The 16,951-nt window shown below is 44.3% G+C and overlaps 1 protein-coding gene and 1 long non-coding RNA gene across 2 annotated transcripts in view; both read left to right on the top strand.

The window, feature by feature from the left end:
• The first annotated feature begins 14,111 nt into the window (after positions 1–14,111).
• On the top strand, positions 14,112–15,268 carry LOC128337474 (uncharacterized). Its single transcript, XR_008312286.1, has 3 exons — positions 14,112–14,210; positions 14,639–14,685; positions 15,154–15,268. It is a non-coding gene; the product is annotated as an uncharacterized LOC128337474 (long non-coding RNA).
• Positions 15,269–15,316: 48 nt separating this feature from the next.
• LOC128337244 (hepatocyte nuclear factor 6-like) overlaps positions 15,317–16,951 on the top strand; it is a 29,420-nt gene continuing 27,785 nt past the window's right edge. Inside the window, exon 1 of the mRNA XM_053278013.1 lies at positions 15,317–16,262. Coding sequence (XP_053133988.1) covers positions 15,317–16,262 — 946 coding nt within the window. The remainder of the gene's footprint in view (positions 16,263–16,951) is intronic.

The following is a 16,951-nucleotide window of genomic DNA, read 5'->3' as shown; positions in this document are numbered from 1 at the left end:
GGATGAGAAACATATTTGCACACACCGAATACAGAGATGAGATTATGCAGGCCAGTTTTATCACATTTTACTCAAAAGAAGCGTCACTATATTCAGTTGAATATAATCATAAAGCCACATGATATTCAGTGGCATTTATTCTCTAATAAGTGTGCACAGGATTGCCATCTTAGTCTACATTTAGAAGTGTATCCTCCTTTTAAAAAAATCCAGTGAAATAATTCTGCAGTCACAGTTAGGAACATGAAGCCCTTTAGATGTGGGGCTCAGGGCCGGTGCTACCATTAGGCCAATGAGAGGCAGCCGCTTAGGGTGCAGTCCGCAGAGGGGCGCAGAGTGTATCAAATCAATCAAAATGATTTGTGTGCCCAAATATTTTCTTTTGTATTTGAGAAAGATAATCAAAAACTGATGTATTACCTATTCTTGCAGTTTAAAATAAATTTAGCAGTTTCAAGTTTTGTGTGTTTTTCATTTTTTCTACAAAACATGTTTTTGAAAACCGAAGTTGAAAAAAATTTGGGGGTACGGTGCAAGTACGTAGCCTTGCGCAAAATAGTCTGGCACCGGCCCTGGTGCGTTTTTCAGTTTTTAATGTACCTGGAGAAAAATAAATCCATTTTGATTGCTTAAAGGTCTCCCCCCCATCCTTTCTAAAGAGAGGTCTGTGTTTGATGGTCATGGGGATGATGGAGGGGCAGTAGTGGAATAATTTCCCTTGAAAAGTGAACTTCACTGATATAGTCACCAAATGCTATGTTGTAGTACAGGAAGTCTTTATTTTTTATTTTTTATTTCACATTTTATATCCCGCTCTTCCTCCATGGAGCCCAAAGCAGTGTACTACATACTTAGGTTTCTTCTCACAACAACCCTGTGATGTAGGTTAGCTGAGAGAGAAGTGACTGGCCCAGAGTCACCCAGCAAGTCTCATGGCTGAATGGAGTTTTGAACTCCCGGTCCTAGTCCAGCACTAACCACTACACCAGGCTGGCTTCCTTGTGCAAGTCTTGTGCAATATTCAACGGGATGGTCTTTAAGTTGTATCAGGGGTGTGTCTCTGTGTGTGTGTGTGTGAGAGAGAGAGAGTGTTTGGGCGATGCAGACAGAAGCTGCGCGCGTGGGGGGGGAGAAACCCCCAAGACATGGCGTTTTGAATCTCTCAACTCTGACCCTGTTAATTTCATCTGCCCTCCGCTTGGCTAAAGATAGCACGTTAATTTCCCTGCTTGTCTTCTAATCAGCACCTTGGAGAGCCGCTACGATGGCTGCGGAGGGACCAAACGGATTCTTTTGAGTCCCCGGCGAAGGCGTATTTATTTAAAGAGGCGCGCGCAAGGCCTTTTTAAAAAAAGTATTTAATGCAAAATAATTCACAGCCTCCTTGCTAGTTTTCTCTCTCACCCGCCCCCTTCTTCCGCCTGTCAGGCGACGGCAAATACAGGGATTTAATTCAATTTCGCCATCTTCCGTTTCCTTTTATCGGTGAGGCAAACTTCATTGGGGACAGGGTTCTGGGAATAGTTTAAATAATGTTGATGAGGTTTAATCACGTTAAATTCTGCCTCCCTCCCTCATTCTCTCCCTTTTTAAAATAGTCACATTTATCGTTCTCCAAAGGTTAAGAGAGCTGATCACATCTGTGAAAAATTTCTCCTGGACTTGGAGATAATTCACTTCCCTTTCTATTAAGGTTCTTGGAATGGAGAGAAAGAGAAAGACACGCGGCTATTTTCAGACTTTATATTTCTAGATGGTAAATTACGTCTTTAGCGGGGAAAGGAAGGTTCTGGCTATCTGACCCTTATCTACAATTTCCTGCTCTAGCAGAAATCTTGGTTTGGAATAAACCAGGACTATTTCACACCGATTCCGGCTTCCAAGTAGATGTTCACGTTATTTTAGTCGCGAGGGGGTTGGTTGTGCTGATGAGGAGCCAGGATCCGGAATTCTATAATAATATGATTAATATTAAGAAAATTAACTATTTGCAGCCTCCCCTGATCCTCAGTATGAGCATAATAATAAGACCGAGCCACCTTACAAGGCTGTTGTTTACTGATGAGCTGATGGATCGGACGCACTCGGAATACTAAAATAAATGCAGATATCATCATCAGCAACATCCGCCGTTTCAGAATATGGAGTGCTTTAATAATATATTAGCTGCTTGGAGTGAGCCCAAAGAAAGACCGATCAGAGCCAAATGAATTCAGAGGACGGATAATAGTGTCTCTTTACAAGGCAGCGTGACGTGAGTAAGTTTTCGAGGCTCACAAAAGCCTTCTTTCGACGCGTTTCGCTGCCAGCAATGAGACAAGTGGAACCCAGAAAGGAGTGTCAATGGGGACTCTTTGGAAACCGAATTCATTTTTTAAGAAATCAGGGTTAAAAGCGTTACCTACTATGTCAGTGCTACTTTGCTCGGATGACTCTCGAGTTACCATTGCCTCCTCTCACCACCCCCGCTTGTCTTTTCCCTCCCAGCAGTGTCTAAATTTAGATTGTAGGCTCCTCGGGGCTGGGAATGGCCTCGTGTCTATTTATAGTGCTCAGTCAGGTGCAGAGCACGTCCATAGTGCAATTACTTAATATTAATATTAATACAATATTAAACACGATCCCTCATCATCCGTATATATCTCCCTCCTGCCCCGGCGTCCAGTCTGATATTTGGATGAGCACAAACGGGTCATCGACGTGACTCGATTGCACACGGGGAGCGCATAGTTGTAATCTGGAGCCTGCTCTTCTACCTTTGCTTCGCAATGTGTAGGGCAGCGGGGCAGAGACCCAGAGCTTGTTGCGTGGCAAGTGGGTGCTGTGGATCTCAGGGCCTGAAAGTTACAATAACATCCGGAGAGGGGGGCTAGAAAGGATCCGCTTCGTGCAGGCTCTCAATCGCGGCAAGTTCCCTACCTGGGAGTAAACCCAATTGGACACAGCGGGGCTTGCTTACTTCCGCGGGTAAAGCACTCCTAGGATCGGGCGGCTTGCTCAGCACCACAGCTGCGCATTGATTCATGAGTGTGGAGGCAGATTAAGTTCGGAGATATGCCACTTAATTTGGTGCGGATATTTGTAGGGAGATAAGGACCGCTTGATCCCATTTCTCTAATTCTGCTCTTTATTCACGAAAAACGACCTCCTCCGAAGCCCGTCTGAGTAGTATTAAAAAACCAACCAACTCGGAAAAATAAATAAACCCCAGAGTTGAGTCAGATCGCTAATGAAAAAATAAATAGAGTTCTCCTCCCCCACTAGGTTGGCACCTAAATTAAAGGGGATTGTGGAATTAAGAAGAGTTAAAGGATCGCCCTGGACTCCAGCTGCGTGGCCAAGACTAACCTCACGACAACGGAAATTAGTTGGAATTCATACCGTATTTGTGGGGGGAAGGACAGAGGCTCTGTGCCTTTAACAGCCTCCTAACAGGCATCCATTCAACAAGTGTAGATTTATCTCCGCATGGAAATGAGGAACGCTGCAACCTGTTGGGCTTCTGCCTGCCAGGCAGACATTGAAAGCGCAGGAGCTTCTGCCAAGGGGTGGGGTATGGGGAGAGGTGACACCCTTACAGCAAAACGCTGATCGCGGATTGGGACCCAAAGGCTACTTACTCCATGAGCACAGACACCCCCACCCCCCTACACAAGGCCAAGGGAAGAGGATTCTCGCGTGCGGGATCGCGGGCACCGGCTGTCATTCAGGACTGGAACGGGTGGCGGGCCCCGATCCTAAGCAGGTTTACTCGGGAGTAAGGCCCGCCAGTTTCAAACAGAGGCTGGCTTCTGCAGTTGGGTTAAGATGGACCCACTTTGGCCTGATCCAGCAAGGCGATTCTTAGGGTTTGCAGCCCCACTGGCTGGGATAGGCCTCCCTTCTAAGTAAAGATGCTTAGGATTAGAATTGACAGACAGAAGGATAGGACTCAAATGCTTGCCCGAAGCCTATCTGTCTGTCTATCTACCTAGCTACACACACACACACACGGATCTGCTTTATAATTGTGTATCTAGGTGAATGAAAGTCAGCCAAGATTGCAATCCTCTGCTGCACACTTCCTTGCGAGTAAGCACCACGAAACAGAGGGGCTGGCTACCGAGCAGCACCGCATCCGACCTGCCTTGCGCAAAGTCCTTGGCTACTGCCTCCGTTTACACGGAGCGTGTGCTTGCTTCGGATTCAGCTCCGTTTAAATGCCGGGTCTTGTTTCCTTTCTTGTTTCTTGTACGCACACACACACTATTTATCTATCTGTCTATCTATTTATTTTGCATTCCCATGGACCCTTAATTTTAACAGCCACTTCCATCTCTGAAATGGAACGGATCATCAACATATCCAGAGCAATCCTACACCTGATTATTGAGGAAGCCCCGAGTTCAATGCTACTTACTTCCGAGTAAGGGTGGGCAGCCTGCGTGGCTGGAGGGGGCTTTTTTGTGTCCACAGGTGTGCACAGAATGAAAGCATGTGTGTAGACGGCCAGTTTCAAAACCCTACCTGGCGCTTAGAAGCTCGTGTGTCTATATACCTACCTTGGAAAAAATAAAAGAAATATTGGCGGTGGAAGGGGAGAGAGATCGAGAGATCGCCATTAGATTGACTTCGCTAACATTTAGGAGAGAGAGAGAGAGAGAGACCGCATTTCTCCTATAAAAAGAGCACTTAGGAACCCAAAAAATGCAGCCGTGAGCACATTCTCCTGGAAAGAGTTGTCGTCTGGCAATTCCACCTCCGATGCTTCGTGAATTAATCACATCTCTTTTTCATCCAAAGCCGCTGCCTTCTCCTTTCTTTCTTTTCACCCCTTTCTTTCTCAGTGGCTTGGCTTTAATATCCTGCTGACCTTTCCTCGATCCTTCCCCAGTCCGAATCTCTCCTTACAAACATGAGACCTCGCCCTCCCGCAAATTATTTACAGTTTTCTAATTTCTGGGACCAATAATTGGGCAATGGGTCATAGGAAGGATCATCGAACCGTCCTCAGAGAACCAGATATGTATTTGCACACGCCCCAGATGATCTCTCAGCCCGCAGTCCTGCGCATATTTACCCAGAAGTCAGTTCCACTGCATTCAGTGGGTCTACTCACTCCTTCGGAAGCGTGTGTCCAGGGTTGCAGTAATGCTACGCCTGTTTTCTTGAAAGCAAGTTCCATTATGTCCAATCACTCTCTAGTAGGTGTGTTCAGGATTGGGATCCTTCATTTGCGCGCTCTCTCTCTCTCTCTGTCTGTGTGTATACATATATACACAAACATACATATACATACATAAACATTTACGTATGTGTACACATATACGCATACACACATACATGCGATATAATTGGTATATCGAGGTTTGGGGAGGGATGTTAGTTGAGATTTTCAATATAGTTATTTGACTTTTAATTGCATTGAGAGGGTGTACACTGTATTTTAAAAAGCGGTCCAGTTTCGATCAGTGGAACATTCTGGAGCCTGTCCTAAGCTCCAGGGAAAGGGGAGGAGCCGGAGGAGATAGAAATATTAATGAAAACAAAAACAAAAACAAAAAACCTGGCCCTGTGAGATGTAGCAGGAGGCATTTGCCTTCTCGATTACTTTGTGTCTCGATCACTTGTAGAGAAGTTTCTACATGCCTGTTTCTGATGTCAGAGGCACAGGAGCAGGAGAACGGCTGGCCACTCCTTCTTCTTCTTCTTCTTCTTCTTCTTCTTCTTCTTCTTCTTATTATTATTATTATTATTATTATTATTATTATTATTATTATATTTCTGAAAGTTAGCTACTTTTCTTCCAGAGTTAAAGGAGGAGAAAAAGTTTATTTATTTAGTTTTTAAAATTTGTTTTCCTGGCATTTCATTAACAATTGGCAAGTTATTCTTCTGAAGCTCCCCTAAAGAGGAGAGAGATTAAATTTATATAATGTAATTTTCATGCTGTTAAAAGGCCTTCTATTGCATTAAGGGCGTCTTCATTTCCTCGCTCTGAGCAATGAGGCTTTTGCTCCGTTTTCTTGTCAACAGAGATCGAGGTGGGTGGGGGGGCCGAGGAAGCACACGGTTAAAAAAAAGAGGGGGTGGGTTTAAAAGAGTATTGTATGTGTTTTAATGGTTGGGAAATGTATTGAAATCTATGCAGTGAAAGGCCCCAACGTCGCTGCCAAATAGCAGATTGATCAATACAAGACAATTAATCAACCAAATGGTGTTTTAAACTCTATCCAAGGGAGGTAAGGGGGAAAAAAAATCAAATTGATGTGACAAGTGCATTTAAAGACTTATGTAGAAGCCGCCTCGGGTTTCCTAGGAAGGCGTTGGAAGTTCCAAAGCGTCTGGTGTTGTTTCATAATTAGGTTAAATTGGAATATGAACTATTAGTACATATTTCTTGGGTTTGCGGGACAATTGATTGCTAACTTCGTTGCATGCCCTGATAATGGAAAAGGCTTGTTTTCTTTCTCTTAAAAACTCAGTTCCCTTTCCCTCGAGGCTCAGAAGGCTAAATCACATTTTTAAAAATCTATCTGTTTAAAAAGACATATTTATAACAATAGTTTTCTTTAGATGGGGGGGGGAGTTAATGTCAATTTCTTGTCTGCAAACGCAATTTCAATGGATTTACAAAGAGTGCGATGGAACGAAAAAGAGGCCCGCTATGATTCTGCCAAGGAAGAAAGTTTTCTTTTCTTTTCTTTCTTTTTAAAAAACGTCGGTTGGGTTCCTTCCTCCTAGTTTGCAACTGGATACCTGAACAAATGTCCTAGGGAAAGAGGATGGTATTTGAACTAATAATTTTGGCACCTGGATTTGTTTGTTTGTTTTAATGGACGTTTCTGTTGAGTTATGAAGTTCTATGTGAGGACATTTTGGTGTGTTTATTCTAGTGGGAAATGCCTCCCACCGTACCAGCTTCCACCCCTGGAAAAATGTTGATTTTACATGGTAGGAAATGCATAGGAAAATTGCCTGCCACACACGTTGCCTTCTATAGATAATAGTTGCCCATCTAAGCATGATTCTGTATTAATGCAACAAAGCTTCGGAAAGACCTTTACAGAACGTCCCAATGTGAAAACAAAATTCAAATGGGGGGGGGGTAACGAGAGAGAAATCACGGATTTAATTCTTCCACTTTCCAAAATCCCTTTTAAAAGAATATCAGTGTCTTGTAAACTGTCACGGCGGACCCAACCAGGCCCTCTTCAGCACCTAAGCTGGGGGACAGCGCCTTAGAGATACCTCGACTTCCCAGGACATGGTCGAGTTTGTGATTCTCTTCTCCATGAGGTTAAATCAGCTCTCTGTGCAAAATATTGATTGATTGGCATGGTTTCCCTTTCATATTTATCCTCCCCCATACTGAAGATGGATGAGATCCATTTATATGGAATTATATGGAAAATAATTCTTTTTCTCCAAATGACATGGGTTTAAGGTTTATGATTATACACACACACACACACACACACACACACACGATCATAATTCCTCAAGCTTCTATGATGTAATTGGCTTTCTACCCCCCCCCCCTATTTTAGGACCTACATCAGTTGTCTTTATTTTTTAAATGGTAAGGACTACTGAAACACTTGACACAAACATGGGCTGCATCTAGATTTCTAAAGAAGGTGTTGCCAGGATTCTAGAGGGAACAGTATAAGGGTGGCGGTCTAGATTGCATACATCTAGCCTCTGTTGCATACATGAGGCTAGGTTGAAATGTGTCAGTTTGTTCAGAAATAATAATATTTCATTATTATTATTATACCACCTAGATGGGACTTGGGCCTGATCCAGCAGGTCTGTTCTTATGTTCACCTACAAGGGCTAGGGGCTGCACAAAAATGAAAAACAACACAGGCCTTGCCCACAGACTGACAGTTTAAAGGACTGTATGACACCTTTATACGGTAGCAAAAGCGACACACACACACATGTGCCCACAAGGAGTGTTTACAGTGTAAATTTTGAAAGTTGAGGAGACAACAAAGGCAAGAGAGATGGCACTATTTGGATCTAGCCCAGATCCAAAGATGGCTTTGGATCTGGGCTAGAAAGGATTTTGTCGGTCATATTTAAAATGGTTTTCTGAATACTTTGATTGCTGAATATGATACTTCAGTGCCGTCAAAATCAGCACAGATGATAGCATACCCCACAGCCGCTAGGCAGATAACACTTTTAAGGCACCATCATTCTTACAAGTGTTCTTATCCATCAGTCATGCCACTTGTTTTACTAATTCGTACAACAACTTTGCAAGGTAGAACACACAAAGAGACACAGACAAACCCACTCATTTTGCAGATGCAGGACTGAGGGCTGCATGAACAGTAACTTGCCAAAGATCATCTAGTGACTTCCTAGCAGAGGTAAGTGTTTCTAGGTGAGGCAATTCAAACTGTAAGCTCCTTGTGGGCAGAGACTCGTAACTTAACATTCTTAAGCGGCTCATTTGCAGCAGTCCTCAGTTTACTGAGCTAAAAACCAGCTACTGGAGTGGGGCATGTCCTCAAATGATGGCATGGTGAGTTGGTGTGTCTGGTGCTTAGAAAACACTCTGTGGCAGGGAGAAAAAAATCCTTATTGCTTTATAATGCATAATTGGACACAATGGGGGGAAATATAAAACCATAACAGGAAAATATAGATGCATAGGCTGTTCTTCCCATGGAGTATTCAAAGCAAGCACCTGAGAAAGGCCTCCCACAATAACTAGGCATTTGAGACCCTGCATGGTTATTTTTAGGAGCAACTGTAGATCTCACTGGTTTGATACCCCAAGGCTGTAATCCTCAAGGCTTTCATCCTGAGCAAGCCCCGCTGGACACTTTTCAACAAACTAACTGAACACACTGGGGCTTACTTTGAAATAAATATGCACAGAATTGGACCAAATGGAATTATGATTTATTAAATGGGCCTGGAGCTAGATAGACATGGCAGAAACACCAGGCCTTTTGCTGAAATGAAGGGCAGATGATTGACCTTGTGTTGATAACCTTGCTATAGTTGGGAAGAGGTTTAGAAAATCAAGTGACCACAAGCAATGTGCGTATTTTTGGCAATGCAGTCTTGGATATATTCATGAAATCTGAAATGCCACTCTAGGCCTCCTTACAAACCAAAGCATAAATGACAACAGCCAGCATTTTGTAGGCAGCAAAACCTGCCTTACACTTCCAGGCTTTTCTGCTTCCTAGAATGAAGCAGAAGACCTTCTAGTCCACCCCCTGGGACGAGGAAAGGCAATTCTCCTGCCAGCCCCTCAGGATGGAGTTCATGCACCCCAGAAAACAAGAACAGCTCACACAGCAAATATGTAACCCTCAGCCATCATGGAGGATAGCTCTCTCAACAGCTATTGTGATAGCTAAATGGAACCTCCATGTACAGAAGCATTCTACCCCTGAATAGCAGATGCCAACACAACAAGGGAAGGCCATTACCTAGTGAGTTTGTTACTGTGGGAACAGACCACTGAACTGGATGAAGGCCTGGTCTGATCCAGTAAAGCAGTTCTTACATCTAAGCCCAACCGGGGTAACTACTTTGGAATGTAATCCTTGCAAGGCTAGAAGGTTGGCATTTTTTGCTCAGGATCAGCAGCTGATCCCAGCAAATAAGCGATACAAAACCATGAGAGCGATTATTGAGCACAACCCGGGAAGTATTTCTCCCGCACAAGCCCTGTTGGAATAAACGGGAGATTCACGACAGCACAGCCATTCACCCCCATGCCAGCATCTGTCAGCATCAAGAAGATGAAAAGCTTTTGAGCACTGTGTTCCTCAACACTGACCAAGAGTCCTGTGTAGCTGGAAAATTTGCATACTGCTCACACAAACACAGAAAGGAAAGCTTTCTTTTCTTTTTTTTTAATGGTTTTGTTAGAAAACAGAAACAGACTTAGTGGAAGTCTTTGCTGATTGTGACACTTTTCCTGGGCTGTGGACGGGCGCTTCTTGTCCATTTGTTGAAGCTGGTTGTGACACCTTCTTGTCTTTCACAGTATTGCCTCTGTGGTGGTCTGTTTTGTGGTGTTATTTTTAAAAGCACTTCTAAGCCACCCCACTCAGAAATGGATTTCTGACAGACCACCACAGAAGCAGCACTGTGAACCGCCCCACCCCACCCGCCCCAGAGCCCTTTGGAGGATGGAATGTCTCTTTCAGGGGCACATTTAAAGCATGCCTGTAAAGAGGTGCAAATCAGCCACAGTTTCGCACACACATACAAATGGGCTGCACATCTCTTCCTGTTTGATAATGTGGCCGGCATAGGGCTCTAGAGCCTTGAGCTGTGGTCTTCTGCTACCTGCTCTCTGGTTTCTTTTTAAAACACCAGCTTTCTGCCTCATCATGGCTTCACGCTTGCAGGATTGAATGAATACAGTTTGAGCCATCACACTCTTCTTCATGCCAAAAGCGGTATGCACAGTTTAAAGCCAAGCTGAGGACATTTAAATTAAAAAATATATCTTTTCCTGGCCCACCAAGAGGTTTGCCAGCTTTCCTGTACCCCTGTGCAACAAAGGGCAGTGAGCGGTCTAAGCGACACAGTGGATGGGTGCAGAATCATATTCAGTGGCAGGTTGTATTAGGCTGGGGACTCTGGAACCCCATATCCAAGAAGCGGGTGCAGAAGAGAGAGATCTGTTGTGCTGATGTTTAAATACCATCAGGTGCCAGATCCCAGCCTTAAGAAGCCAACTTAAACACACACACACACACACACACACACACACACACACACACACACACACACACAAAACTCTGGGATATCCTAGATCTGGAAAAGGCACAGAAAGAAGCACCCCAAACTATCAAGGAATCTGAGCATCTTCTATATGAAGAAAGGGTGAAGTGTTTGGGGCTTTTTTGAGTTCAGAGAAAAGGCAAATAAGTATGGAAGGGCATGGGAGGGGTTTATAAAATCATGCATGGTGTGGGAAAATAGTTTGGGAGAGATTCCTCTTTCTTAAGACTGGTCCTTGAGGCCACCCAGTGAAACTGATTGGCAGTACATTTCAGGATAAACAAAACAAAGGACATCTCTTCACATGATGCCTATGTAATTTATGGAACTCACTGCCTCAAAGTGACTGCCTCAGATGGCTTTGAAACGGGCTTCAAGACATACATAGAGGGAAAGAGGCCTATCACTGGTTGGTAGTTACGACTATATGGAACCTCCAGGTTTAGAGGCAGTCTACCTCTGGCCCACCCTGCTGGCAGTAGCATTCGCTACTGGAGTAGGTCAGTAGCAACTCCTCTGCTGAGGAACTAGGGCCTAGTTTCCATCCTTAGTCAACAGTCTCATGTGGACCTACAGATGGTGCTTGGCAAATGCCGCCTTCTCTGGGTTCAGGGCCAGTGGCTGTAATTCCCCCTCAGAGAAGGTGGATTGATGAACTCCTAGATTAAATTCAGATTTAGGACTGGTCTTGGGAAGCTTTATAAGAGTCTCACCTAGGAGGAACTATTTTCATCCCAAGTAAAAAGCTTGTTGTGTGCATATGACATAATTTTATTTTATATTTTTAAAAACATTGCTATGGAAAAAAATAAACAAAATTGTAACCCAGGACACATAACTCTTCTGACAATTCTTTAGAATGCACAGAGTTCTTAAATACCTCTGAAATGGCAACTCAAACATGAATGATGCTATTTTTTCTATTTTTTTAAAGGATTATTGGCTTCTTTATATATTAATTTTAAGGATATGCTGTTTTTATTAAATCGGAATCTGGTTTTGCAGCTGTGAAAATCTATGATAGAAAGGTGGAATAGATTCAGAATAGGTGCATAGAACATGGTATATGGCAAAACTAGAAATGCTACTAATATTATAAATATATGATCTTGAGAAATAGGATAAAAAGAATAACTTTTATTTGACCTGAGACACATTATATTTGACATTGTCTGGAAATCTAACTGATGTGATCAGGTTTTGGATAAAGAAGATATATTTGGTTCTTGTTCACATTTGTATTTCCCCCCTTACACATGAAGTGCATATTAGGTCTATATCATGCCTATTTGCTGTTTTTGTGTAAGTTTATATTCTTTTTAAGAAAATCAACAAATCACATATGAAAGAAAGAAAGAAAGAAAGAAAGAAAGGAAGGAAGGAAGGAAGGAAGGAAGGAAGGAAGGAAGAGGCAGTGTGAAAATGTTGATACAATGAATAAATAATAAGTCCTTTTGTGTATTTGTGTGTTCTGTGTCTGTAATTCGAACATGGAAATCCAAAATGTACATTTGATTTGAAGATGCTTCCCTTCTACTTTCTGTCTTGTATGAACAATATTCATGTCAATGGAGGAAAAAAGACCCTAGACTTAATGCCATGGGTGAGAAGCCATAAAGAAATATTGTGCCATAGAAAAAGGGAATATATTTTCTGGTATGCTCATAAAAAGGGACATCAGAAAACCCACCAATGTTGATTTATAACAATCACAGCTCAGCTGACATTCCTATATAGTTAGGTGGACTGGAGTCAAAAGCAAAGTGTATAGAGTACAAACAATTTAAATCCACTTTTGTTTTTCTTTCTTTTTTAAAATGACTGTGATTTTTGACTTGACTTCCAGGAGATAGTCTCACTGTGGCTAAAGCTGGGGTAGGGATTGAGAGAAATATTTAGCTCTATTAGAATTCAGGATCACACCATGAAGTTGGGTGGCTGTAGAGATTCAGGACTGCTAAAAAGGCATCCCTTCTTTGCCAATTGTAATTAGCTTGTGGAACATGCTGCCACAAGATGTGGTTATGGCTGCTTAAGCTTGAAGACAGCTTGAAAAGAGGATGAGATAAATTTGTACATGGAGGTTTTGTATTAGCCAAGGCCGCTATACAAAACCTCCATGTCCAGAGGCAGTATACCTCGGATTCATCACCTTCCAGCCCAGCTTTCTGTGAGAATCTGGAGGGCAACTGCTGGAAACAGGATGTTGGCTTAGCTGGGCCCCTGATTTGAGCCAGTAGGGCATGACTCTTGTGTATGTCCTTATGCCCATGAAGGGCAGCGAGTTTTGCGATGGATTTAGCCCTTGGGTATGCTGCTGCCTACTGGGCAGTTCATCTGTGCATGTCTCTACTTAAACAAATAGGAACTACACAAGAGCCTGCTGACTAAAACCATAGTGCCATAATTGTAAAGTAAAAGATGAGGAATTCCAAGGGTAACAGAATCAGGCATGTTACCACTTTTTCAATGCCTGTGGCCATAAGCAATTGTTCAAGTTGATATTATATATATCCACTTTCAAGAGAACGTTTCCTACTAGAAGGCATATTTTTACAAATATTATAGTGTCAGAAATGTGCAAAATATGCCAGTAATGGAAGAATACTTTTTGGACATTGCTTCTGATTCTGTTACCAATGTATTTTACACACTCTAGACACGATCTATAATATTTAAGGGTTTTGTAAACATATGCCAGTGGAGATACAGAATATCAACTTGAAAATTTGCTCATGGCTATGGTAATCAAAAAAGTATTAACATGCCTAATTCTGTTACCCTTGGAATTGCTCCGACCCCAGAGGACAGGTCCCTGCCCCAAGGAGTTTACAACCTTCAAACTGATGAAGGGGAGGAAGGAGGGGAACTGAGGCAGGGATAGGCAGGGGAAGAAAATTCAATTATTTCAGTTACATGTAGTAGTTACAGTGGGACATTGAGTCCAGGGTGGGTGGGTTGTGTGCCAACAGTTTCTCCCATCTGTGCATGTAAACACAGCTCCCTTCTGTGTGTGCAAATATATTTGGCTGTATCACAGAGGAGTAAATCAATCCCCCCGCCCCCACAAACAGTGTGCAGTTTTAATGCAAAACCAGCCAGTATTTTAAAGTGAAACAACATTATCAATATCTGCACCACTACACGTAAGCAAGTCTCTTTCTTTCTCTGATTTCTTTTCCCCTTTCTTTCCTCCTCACAGCAGCCCTCCCCCCCCCGCCCCCGAATCCAGGGCTGACTGGGTTAAATCAGGTTGGCTTCTGATTGCAATCTGTCAGATTTTTAGGCTGGTGACGTGGGGAGAAGAGGAAAGCGCAGGGTTTGGGTTGTGGAATCGATAACAGTGGCTTTGGGCTGAAAAGGAGCAAGCAAGAGAGGACTCTCTGGAGAGAGGGAGAGGGATCGGAAAGCGAGAGAGAAACCAAGAGAGAGAGAGAGAAAGAGAGAGAGACAAAGAGGAGGTTAGTAGAAGCTGGACCTATTCAAACAAGCAACAATTAAATGGACTGCAGCCTTTAAGAGAGAGACCTATCTATTCATGGATTTTCTCTGGACAGTCACTCAGCTTTGGGTACCAGTTTTGCAAGAGAATTCTTGCGCTCCAAAGAGTGGGACTTTTGCTATACATATGGTCTCTCTCTGTGTGTGTATACACACACATATATAATGGGCTTGTTTCTGACTAATTGAGGGAGTGTAAATTTCTATGTTCAGGAAGTGGCTTTAAAAAAAAAAGAAGCAGCTTGAAATGTGGGGAGGGAGAAGAAACCGGTGGATGAAATGAATGTGAAGAACATGCTGAAATGGGAGAGATGTTTGTGTGAGGCTGGAATTTAAAAATAATCTTCTCCTTTTCTCTCCCCCCCGCACCCGCCCTGTCTTCCTACAGTCCTACATGCCTCCAGCATGCCCAGAAAATACAGTATTCAACACTAGGTAAGCCACCTGAATTGAGGGGTGGGATTTGACTTTTGGATGGGGTGAAATAAAAGAGAAGGAAATGAATTAATTTTAATCCACTGAATCCTTTGATGCTTCTCTTCCCCAAATCCACCTTGCACTGACTTGGGGTGGGGTGATATCTCTCATTTTGCATGCAGGTGGGTTATTTCTCCCCCTTACTTGTGGGGCAGGAAGCTCTAAATATCCTGTGGGGCTCTCTTTGGAAGCTGGGGTGGGGGAGCGGTTTGCATCTTGTCGCTGAGATGTCTCGCTTTCCCTTTCTGAAGCTGCTCTGTCCATTTCAAGAGTGGAAAGACGGGATCAGCTTTGAAGTTTGGCCGGTGCATGCTTAATCGGGCCTGCTAAATGAAGCCTTGGTTGATTTCATTTTATTTATTGAATTTAAAACCTGGCTGCGCCCTTCTGTTTCTCTCTCACCCCTCTGTCCCTGCCCCACTGAAGGATCTTGACGAAGATCAGAAGACGCCTGCCTGGTCTTGCCTGACCCCCGGCTCCCCACACCTCCCAGAGGCCGCGATTAATTGGCTTGAGTTTATTAGGCGGCCAGAGATTGAGATCTTGTTTGCCAAGAGGACCAGGGGATGATGGCCTAGTGGTTGGAACCATGAACGTCCAGCTGAGCTTGGAGAATGGGGGGGACATGTCGGAGCAGGAGCTCATGCACAGCGACACCCGGGCCTTGCACTCGGCCCTGCAGAGGCCATCTCTGGTGGCTTCTGTCCTGGAAGGGAGCGAGTACCACCGGGCGGAGCACGCCTTGGCGACCACGTTGCACCCTGGGCTGGGCTTCGGTGGGGAGTCACCCACCGCCAGCACAGCCAACAGTTACACCACCTTGACCCCGCTGCAGCCCCTGCACGAGAAGTTCCACCATCAGCACCACCACCACCACCACCACCAGTGTCTGCCCATGGGGAACGTTATCGGGAGCTTCACCCTCATGCGGGAGGACAGGGGGCTGGGGACAAGCAGCAACTTTTACAGCCCTTACCACAAGGAGATCGGCATGGGGCAGAGCTTGTCCTCCCTGCCCAGCCCGCAGCTGGGCCCTATGCACAACTATGCCGGACACTCCGCCGGGCACCTGGGCAATGAGAAGATGGTGCTTGGCAATGGCTTTGATGCCCACTCGACCTCCATGTTTGGCCGGATGGACCAGCACTTTCCGCGGGAGATGTCTCCCTCCCAGAACTCCACCATGGCCTCCCCAAACACCATGAGCCAAACCCCCTATGGCCACCCAAGGTCGGACATGAACGCCAGGCCCAACCCGCCCATCGCCACTCAGACCACCGTCCTCTCCAGCCAGTTGGAGGAGATCAACACCAAAGAGGTGGCCCAGAGGATCATCGCCGAGTTGAAGAGGTACAGCATCCCGCAAGCCATCTTCGCCGAGCGGGTCCTCTGTCGGTCTCAGGGCACCCTGTCGGACCTCCTGAGGAACCCCAAGCCGTGGAGCAAGCTCAAGTCGGGAAGGGAGACGTTCAAGAGGATGTGGCGGTGGCTGCAGGAACCCGAGTTCCAGAGAATGGCAGCTTTAAGGTTAGAAGGTAAGATAATTTTTTCACCGCCGCGGTCGGGGAAACTGAGGAACAATACAAGGAATTGCGAAGGCAGGTCCTGATGTCCAAGTGCAGACCCTGCTTAGCAAAGGGGAAAATTCATGCCTGCTCTACAGCAAGACCTGCTCTCCTCTCTAAATCTGGACTAAGTCCCCTTTCAACTACTGGGACATGCTTCTGAATAAGTGTGCCAGGATTGAGTTATGAGCATAGAGAGACAGATAAATAGCCAAAATTTACAGTGCTGGGAACGTTTAAAATCCAGCATTAAATTTTTCAGAGCCTGTATCCTTTTTTTTTTTTTTCAAAGGCAACAGGTTAGAATAGAATGGGGTGTGTATATAAAAAGACTAGGAGGAGTGGAATCAAAGGCACGGCATGTTTTTTTTTTTTAACTTGCCAAGATAACCAGGTTCCTGAGATTTCTCCAGTCTGAGGCTAATCGTGATTACGTTAAATTGTGAATTTTTTTATTTTTTAAAAAAATCTTAATTGCTGCTCTGCCTTTCCTTCAAGGAGGTCAGAATGGCATCCAGGAGAATCTCCTGCCCATGCATTTTACCTCCATAAAAGCCCTGTGAGGTAGATTAAGCCCCAGAGATTAGTGACCGGCCTTAGAGAATCATGTGAATTGTGTGACTGAGTGGGGATTCGAACTCAGGTTTTTCTAGTCAAAG

Source organism: Hemicordylus capensis, chromosome 14 (assembly GCF_027244095.1).
Source record: "Hemicordylus capensis ecotype Gifberg chromosome 14, rHemCap1.1.pri, whole genome shotgun sequence".
Lineage (NCBI taxonomy): Eukaryota > Metazoa > Chordata > Lepidosauria > Squamata > Cordylidae > Hemicordylus > Hemicordylus capensis.
The sequence above is the reverse complement of the archived record's forward strand: the minus strand, read 5'-3'. Positions and strand labels throughout refer to the sequence as shown.